Raw genomic sequence first — 9,656 nt, 5'->3', positions numbered from 1 at the left:
AAAACTAATATAAAAAGTATTTAAAAAATGTTGGACAGAGCAGAAAACCATGTACACCTTTTGAACCCCAGCAGTAGTTTGTCTCTTTTACTAGTAGTATTCTGTGCTCTGAATTTAAAGACGTTGACACTCAAAGTCAAAACAGAGCAATTGCCATGGGGGATCCTTTCCCACACTGTTAAGCTGAGAAGTAAAATAGATGAGAAAAAATATAAGTTGCAAGGTGAAATAACCAAGAAAAATATTTCATTCAACAGAAAGAACCCAGAAACGAAAAAGATAAAACTTTCTACTCGCCCTATTTAACAATATTTCACATATCTTCAAACCCTAGACTATACTTCCGGGAAAAAAAAAATGTTTACAGGGTTTTATTAACTCCCAAATGTTAGTTTACATGCGAATATATTACTCGAAAAGATCTCTGCTGAAACCCTAACCTAGGTCGGAAAGTCTGAAAGTTTCATTTAGGTTGGGGAAATTCAAGTGAGTGGGATGTGGATCTGTGGAGGGCGACGAAACCGGGGGAGGAGAAACATGTCGCCGGGGCAGATCAGTGACACTACTGGAAGGCGATTGGCTGCCCGTCAACGGCCTCTCGCCGGAATCTGTAAAAAGCGGAAGCGTAGCATGTTTAGCCGCAGCTTCAGCGGCCAGGGTTCGAATCTCCTCAGGGGACAAATTGTCACAGGGGTAGGGTACATCCGGAGGCGAGTCAGGAAAATTCAGAAAAGCAGAAGGACCGCGCAAGCAGTAAGAAGCGGCATCATAAGCGCGAGCAGCTTGTTCAGCAGTGGGATACGAACCCAGCCATGCCCGGGACCTGCAGTTGGGCATCCTGATCTCAGAAACCCATTTCCCCCACGATCTCTTCCTCACACCTCTGTATCTTCGGCTTCCCACACCCTCTTCTGTGGCTCGAGACGTTACGGGATCGACTCCACCTGGGTCTCTTCTCTCCCCCATTCTAAATTTCTAGAATAAGATTTTTTTCCCTTTTCCGGGAGGGTTTTCTTTAAGCTTTCTTATAAGCCCACAACATTTGATATCCCTGTGATTTGTTTATTTATTGATTACGTATTTTATGGCTATCCTGTGCCGATCTGGCATTGGAAATCAGATCTTAAGTGAAATTTTAAAAGCTTTAGGCGGTGGAATAAAAAAAATCGGAAGATGGGAGGTCCTACCAGGCTTTTGCGGCGGTGGGACTCCGACATTCTTAAATACCATCATATTTTTGTAAGGATTGGATTGGCTTGTAACAGCATATTCGAGCAACTGGGACCGAACAATTTGAGCAATTTGGGCAACTGGATTACAGCGTGCAATTTATATAGACAGTACAGATTTGTCATTTGCATTCATCCATCTCCCTTTGCAGAGCCTGAGGATTCTGGTCATTGTTGAGTACACTAAACCAACTTATGCTCTTGTCAAGTAAACATGCAATTTGGTTTATTCCTGACGTTTGCTATAGATGGGATGTATTACTTTACATAGACAAACACCTTACAAGTGACATAAATTGATGTCTCTTGGAATGTCTCTTGGTACATTGAACCTGTCCCCCATGGATGCTAGGGGCGTCTTAATTTCGTAGAGAGGAAAAGTGTTTATTTAGTAGGGGCGTTTTTATGTTGTAGAGATGAAAGCTGTTTATTTAGTATTTTTTCTTGTTTTAAGAATGAATAATATAATGATTGATATAGACTACTTGATATACAATTGTCTTTAATTTCACATGTATGAGGATCTTTGGTTCTATTTGTCATTCTAGTTTTGGTTCTTTTAGACATAAAAAAACTCTTTCATTTCAATTTTGCATGTCATTCTACTTTTGGCTCTTTGAGATATAAAATCTTTCTACTTTTGGTTCTTTTTGTGTGTGTGAAAAAGTGAAAAGAGTCTGATAGTTGCAGGCACAACATTTCAATTAAGTCATTACATGTATGGTTAGTAAAGCAATAATCAATAAATAATAAACCATAACAAAGCGACTAATTGTCTTCTAAAAGATGTGAGTATAAGATTACTCTCAGATTTTTATAAGCAATACTAGTGACTATACTACACCAAGACAAAGGATTTAATCTATATGAGCATGATATTAAACTATATGGATGCAAGATGGATGATTAATTCAAGCAATAGTGATTCAAACAATAATGAAATAAACTAATATGGAAAAAAAAACTAATTAAACTAAGATGCAATAATTTAAAAAAAGCAAGGACAAGATCTTCAATGACTCTAGAGGAAAATCAACATAATAATAATCTCCAAGGTGTTTCTCAAATATCTCTGGGGTGATTTGAATGAGAGCTGAAGGTTGAATTTATAGAGAATTCACAAGATCAAGAAAAAGCACAATTTAGAATTAATTGAACAATTGAGAAATCAAGTTCAGTTAACTTCGAGATAGATTCCAATTATAGTTTAATTGAAATGCATTTAAATAAGAAGTTCAAGTTGCATTAGAAATAAGAATTAATTAATTCCATGCACTTGTGATAAAAATAGATAATTCTTTGATTTATTCAAGAAAAGAGTCTTTTCAATGCAACTGAACTTCTTTTTCTCAAAAGCTTTGAGTTCAAATTTTAGAGAATAATTCAATTTAATTGCTTTTCTGATTTCAAGTTCTCAATTTAGAAAAAGAAATAATATCTCAAGTTTGATTTCTCTCTCAATTCTTTTATTCTATTTTCAATTTAACTTTTGCTTTGTGATTAATTCCTCTTTTGTAATAAATTAATTCATTTTTTTAATGATTAAATGGCAAATTTATTAATTAAATAAATATGTTAGGATATTTAATAAATTAAATAGGATAATTGATATTCTTGGAATGATTTAATTAATTAAATAATCATTTAATTAATATTGAGTAATTGACTTGCCATGCAATATTTGATGATTTAAAGAATTAATTAATGTGCTCAAGATTGATTTCATTGCCTTTGGTTAGGACCTTGGTGATGTTGTCGAGATTAGGGGCCCATGGTTTAGATGACCAATTTTAGGGTATTACACTTTTAGACATAAAATCCTCTTCCACTTCAATTTTTGACTTTTGAGTGCTTTGGATGCCCTCTAGATTCATACTACCATCCATAGCAATCAAAAATCATTTTTTTTTTTTAATTTGACATTTATTTTTCTGCTTCATATTTGAAACTCGACTATTATTCCATCCAATAGTCAAAATTGTCTATGTGACTCCGCTTTAACTTTTAGAGTCTTACTCGTGTGACTCTAAGGAGTGACCTTGTGCCCCTCTATTTATTGTGAATATGTATACGCTATTTTAAATTCATAAAATTTGATGCATGTATTCATAAAAAAACTATTCAATTTGACATATAATCTAAAATATATCCATCTTAAAAGAGCCAAGAAATAAAAATATAATTGTATTTGTCAAAATTGCATATACATGTCATTTTACCTTATTTTTTTAGTCCATTTCAATTAAAGCTTGGTCGATCTAATTATTTAGCTTACAAGTGGCATTTTTTTTACATGAATTTGGCTCATGACATTGCAAATACTTTCCTTAAATGTTTTGTGATACATTGTTTTATGTTGTTTTCACTTACTCTAGCTTTGATATGTAGGTTTTCATTTGTTATTTCAATTTCAAATATGAGTACTTATTGGTTTTTACACATTAAATTAATTCTTGCATTTCTTTTGTCCTTTAGGGTATTGTGTATTGTTTTCATACCAAGATCCCATTCTCATTCTCACATTTCTTAAAGCCCTCATTGTAGCTCACAAAGAGGGGCAAATGTAAAAATAAAATTACATACTTCACACTCTTTCATCTTATTTTGTACCTAATTTAATGATCATCCACAAAAATACATGTTTTGGACCATTTTTATCCTCTTGAAACGTAAACTACCCTAAAAACACCTCATCATGCACTAGAAATGGACTCTTCCTACCTAGAATAATGTCTTGTTCATGATGCTTACTTCCCAATCACCATGGACACTAGTCCACATGTTTTTGTCCCCATGGGCACTAGTATCTACACTAGTGCCAATCACAAATTTAATTTATTTTTAGTCAATTCCCTTCACAAATTAAATTCTTCTTTTCTCATCTAATGATTATGTCCCTTATCAACCCTAACCTTATTACATTTTCCAATGGTCAAATCACACCTACACATGTCTATCTGAGGAAATCTTACCAAAATGAAAAACACCTTTCTCTCTTAGACATCAAGTATCTTGTTGTACATATCAACATTATCACAACACCAATAGTACTCATAAATTTCGCAATCTAATTCAATATCCATTTTTATGTTGAAATATGTAAACCAAGATTTTTCTTGAGACAAATTCCTCAATGTGTCGTATATATCATTTTTCCCTTCTCAAATCTAATAAGTCCTAAAACATCATAAATAGATCATTAAAAAAAAAAAAGCAAACCATGATAGGTCAAAGTGATTTTGGGTAGCACATACAACAAACATGAGCACATATGCGTAGGACACTAGTGCCCCCGATGGACACCAATACACCAAAGGAACATAAATTGGAACTTCAAGACATGAGTGCTTGAAAAGAGGCACTAACAAACAATTTCAAACACAATAGTTTTCTAATCATACTCTAACAATCTAGAGCCTATTCCAAGAAACATTCTAACTATTTTCAATCATTTGTAATCATCTAAATAGACATACTTTCCTTACCCTCTTAGATTTCTATTTGTATTTCCACAACTCTTATGCTTTAAATAGTGTTGTTAATTGAGAAAGGACTTTTAGGATATAACTAGTATACCAAATCATGACTCTCAATTCTCGTTTTTGTTGCAAGACCATGAATTTAATCCTACTTTTATTTGTTTGATTAACCAATCTTATTAGTATTTTAATCATTTCTTTTAGGGTTGTAAAAAATCAGTCCCACTGAAGACATGGAGTCCTCTATCAAAAACCCAACAAGAAAAACAAGAGGCATTGGAACTCCACACAAAGACATGCATCTCCTTGGCATCATGACTGCCCTTCACCCATTGCAGTTACCTACTCCACTTTCTTATCAATCTAATCATACAAACCTTTGATTTGGTGCATGACAGGCAGTAAGTAGCATTGTGGGATGCAACAGAGGCATTAGTGCCTTAATGTAGGGACCTCACAATTCTTATTAGAAGTTGCAAGACCATGAATTCAATCCTAACAAGGCAGTTTAGTTTTCCTTGTTTGGTTAACCAATCTTGTGAGTATTTTGATGATTTCTTTGAGTGTTGTCAAAGAAATCAGTCAGTCCCACTATAGACATGGAGTCCTATCTCAAAGACCCAAATAAACCAGAGACATTGAAACTCCACACAAATACAAGGATATGCTTGGCATCATGGCTGCCCTTCACCAGGTGAAGTGACCTTACAGCACCATCAAGCCCCACAAGAGATCCATGATAGACAAGATTTGGTGCAGCAGAGGCATTAGTGCCTTAATGTAATGTAGGGACCGATGTGAGCAAGGGCGATAAGGCAAGCACTCAGCCTGATATGACAAAACGCCAAGAGGTGGACTGATCAGTGATGTGAATCTTCTTGTCTTCTTCATTCTCACTGCCCATTTGCTAAACAACTCCTGTTTGTCAAACGAGACAAGACCCTGAAAGATACAAGGGATTTGTTCCACTATCACATCATGTGATCAAATGCTGGAGAAATATCAAACGTTGGAGAAGAAACGGCGTAATTTTGGACTCAACATAACAAGTTTTTATTTGATAAAGTTCAGACAAATCAATATTATCTCTTCTCTACTTATTCTTGACACCATATTCATCTTTCTTTCTTTCTTTTTCATAAGCAAGTTATTGTGGATAAGTTTTTTTTTTTGTTTATCATTTCAATTAGTTTTTAGTCATCATTGTCTAAATACTGATTATTTTATCTTTTATTGGAGATATGAATGGAAAGAGGATTTTGGAAGAGTCTCAAAATCTTGAAGTGTGTAATTTTACAATATAGGATTATAGAAAAAGGACACTATATTATGAACTATGTTGCGACAACCTAACCACATTTTTTAGGATGAAGTGTTTGGAATGAGATCATATTCTTTATGACAAAAGAATCTAGAATGACTTTGTCGTAGATTCGACCCAAGACACAATTCATTGAAGGATGTCTACACAAAGTATCCTTAAAAAAAATAGTTTCTTCCACCAAAGCCTAGAGATGCCTATGATTTCTCCTAATTGATTGAAAACCCATAATGAAGATGAAGTCTCATGAAACATGTCTATCATATATAACTATAACTCATCTTTAACGTTGTAATAATTTTAGTTTGATTTTAGATCTTCCTACATGCTAACTAATGGGTTGCCAATACTTGAAGTTGGATTTGATGTTTAAAATAAGATTATTTTCCAAACCATCTTATATTGTAAACTTGTTGTGGAGCTACAATTAATCTTAGAGAGAAGTGATATTAGATAGGCACACATTTGCATCATGTTGAATTTAGACTTGTAAAAAGATTCACTTCAAGTTTAATTCAAATTCATCATAATTGATTTATAATTAGATGATTTAGACTCTGTAAAAGTTATTTAATTATTTTGTTTGCATATGATAGTTAACTTGTGTTATTGATCTAAAATGAAGGTTTAATCAATTTCATAAGTAATATTATCATCTGAAGAAAACATTTAGAATGGTTAACCTAGTTTGATTGAATATATAGCAGTCCTTGAATATCATTGTTAAGGAATGGAAATGATTCAAGAATATAACAAAAATGATATTTTGAAATTTAAAATGATATTTTTTAAGCATATATATCTATTAGAACGTGTAATATTATTTATCCACCACATTTAATTTAATTTTTTTATTATTATTGTCACTTTATAGAAACTTTAATTTGACTCAAACCATACTTATTTACATTACCATTTATAAAGATAAAATTGTTATTTCTATTTACTTATCCTCCTCTTTGAAAACTAGATAAATTAAATTCCAATCATAAATAGTCACCACTTTGAGGGTGGCTTAGTGGGTGTGTGGACTTTGATTTGGTGGTGAGTGAAGGCTTGGTAGGGTGAAATGACCAATGTTCTAGTTGGTGAGTTAGTAACTTCTTGGTATTTAGTGCATGTAGATATGTATCTAATTTTGTATAGCTAGGGAGGGCATTAGTTTAAGGTTCACTTCCATTCCTTATTGAGTAGTATTACAAATTGCTTTTAGTTAAGGTATGGTTTTAGTAAGCCTTAAAAGTGAATGTGGGTTTTAGTAAATTTTAAAATTTTGATCATCTTTGATTGTCATAATAATTAGTTGTTCAAAAATTAAAAGAAAATAATATTAATAAAAAGAATAAAATATGTATATGTGGATTTAAGTTGTTCTTTCTATAATATTTTTATCTAAATTTTAAGAGATTTTGGGTTAATATTAGCTCTAATTATACCATCAAATAATAGGAATTGTATTTTTTTTAAATATGTTAGAGAATTGATTGTAGACACTAAGATAACATTTTTTTAATATACTCATTAAAATCTCTTAAATCATTGTATCCATGAAATTGTTATAAATTAGTAAAAGCACATGTGCTAATAGATGGTTGATAGACGCATATATAAATAGTCATGTTGACCAATCATTGCATAAAATATTTTTAACAAAAACATAAACATGTGATTTTTGGTAGGCATGGTTTTTTTATATATGTGTTTATTAGCCATCTAATAACATTTGTAGGTGTTCTTGGTAGTCCAATAACATTTGGGTTTAACCTTGGAGGGAACTCTGTGGTTAAGTGCGCTTGAGTTGGAGTAGTACTGGGATGGGTGACCTCCCGGGAAGTCCCAGTGCTTCACCCCTGTGAGCATCACCTAGATGCAATGAGTGCTAAGTGGACCATTCATTCTCATGAGAGATAGGTTCTTGTGAACCACTACTCGTGAAACATGGGTCAATGAGTTTGACTCAAAAACTACATAGTTGAACCCTGATAGCAACATCATAGTTTGACTTGCTGTGGAAAATACCTCCTACTTATCAATTGATGAGCTAAAGGGGCTCTATAATGAATGGTTCATAAGGCACAACACTTGCTGAAGGTTTTGCAAATGGGGTTTCAAGCTAAGTGGGCTTAACCTTGGAGGGAACTTCGTGGTTAACTGCGCTTGAGCTCGAGTAGTACTGGGATGGGTGACCTCTCGGGAAGTCCCAGCGCTTCACCCATGTGAGCATCACCTAGATGCAATGAGTGCTAAGTGGACCATTTTGATGAGGTTGGTATAGAGGAAGGTTAGTCTTCTTTGAGGTTGGTGGGCTTTTGTTCTCAATGTTCTTCCCAAATCAATCCCTAGGCACAAATGGGATTCTTCTAAACCTTTCTCCTATCTCCTCCTCTCTATTCAACACTGCTTGCACCCTATTGTATTGGACATCACTCCTCCTTACCTTCCATGCTAAGGCATTCAAGTCTGAAATGAGGTCCTCTTGAGTGTCACCAAAAATGAACAAGTTTGGTTGTCCAACTGGCTGAATCTCCTCTCTTCCTGGAATGGGCAACTGTTGGAGAACCATGGTTTACCTAATCTTATTTGCTCCTTTAAGTATTTCAATCATATTAATCTATTGATTGAACATCTGGACAGGTCTACAAGGTATGATGACTGTCCTTCACTTCTCAATAATGGAAATTTCTCAATTTGAGACAAGGAATGTAGGGTTACTCAAAGCAACTTTCTAGGTGCAAAAGGTCAATTTGATCAAATGGCTCAATACAATGCTTTGGATATTTTAGTAGGGTGTCTTAGGTCTCTACTCATCAATTTTGATGATTTGAAACAACCAATTTCTTCCCCTTCCTTACCAATTTCATGAATTGGTCAAATTTGCTCCAAAAAGGCTACTAGAATTAGCCCTAGTTTTTAGTGAAATTTGTTCACCCTGCTCAACCTGCTAAACTTCATGACAAACCCTTGGAGATGTGGTCATTTGATGTTGAAAGCTCAAGGATTTTTGCTATGGCAAGTACTGTACGGACTATTTTAGTGCTACCCCACAAAATAGGCACTTTTCAAGGGTTTTTAAGAGTTTTGGTGAGGGTTTGTGAATTAAAGGTTTCCTCCATGATGCTAGACCCAAATTAAAGGTCTCAAAACTTGCTATGATATATACCAAACACTCCCAATGATTCAAATCTTATCTTAGAACACTGACATTATGACAAATAAATGCCATACTGCTGCCCTTACACAGAAATAACAGTCTAGAGGCCTGGGACAGCAATGTTTTTAAGGTTTTGCATTTATTTTGAACATTTGTAAACCATATACAATGAAAGTATATCATATATGGATGCAACAAAGACTTAAAATGAGTGTGAACACCCTGCAAAGCAAATGAGAAGGGATCTTTATAACTGCTGTTCCTAAACTGTCATCACTGCACTTTGATAGTATTAACACTGTTACACTTGCTTTCTTTATTTAAATTCACTTCTTCACTCTGTCCCTGGCCTACAAAAAGGTGTTAATGGCAAGGTAAAACAATATATATATCCTCTTCAAGGATCTTGTAAATTTGAACACTTAAGAAGATGCCTCAAAACATGACAACATTATGAGACTGTGACAAAGAAATAC

The 9,656-nt window shown here is 33.9% G+C and overlaps 1 protein-coding gene across 1 annotated transcript; it reads right to left on the bottom strand.

The window, feature by feature from the left end:
- Positions 1-229: 229 nt before the first annotated feature.
- LOC131042002 (ethylene-responsive transcription factor ERF016) lies at positions 230-1,417 on the bottom strand. Its single transcript, XM_057975293.2, has one exon. It carries the CDS (start codon positions 964-966, stop codon positions 436-438), a length of 531 nt encoding a protein of 176 aa, XP_057831276.1. The 5' UTR covers positions 967-1,417; the 3' UTR covers positions 230-435.
- Between the last annotated feature and the right edge of the window lie 8,239 nt (positions 1,418-9,656).

Source organism: Cryptomeria japonica, chromosome 1 (genome assembly GCF_030272615.1).
Source record: "Cryptomeria japonica chromosome 1, Sugi_1.0, whole genome shotgun sequence".
NCBI lineage: Eukaryota > Viridiplantae > Streptophyta > Pinopsida > Cupressales > Cupressaceae > Cryptomeria > Cryptomeria japonica.
Note: the sequence above shows the minus strand (reverse complement) of the source record. Positions and strands in the feature narration are given on the sequence as shown.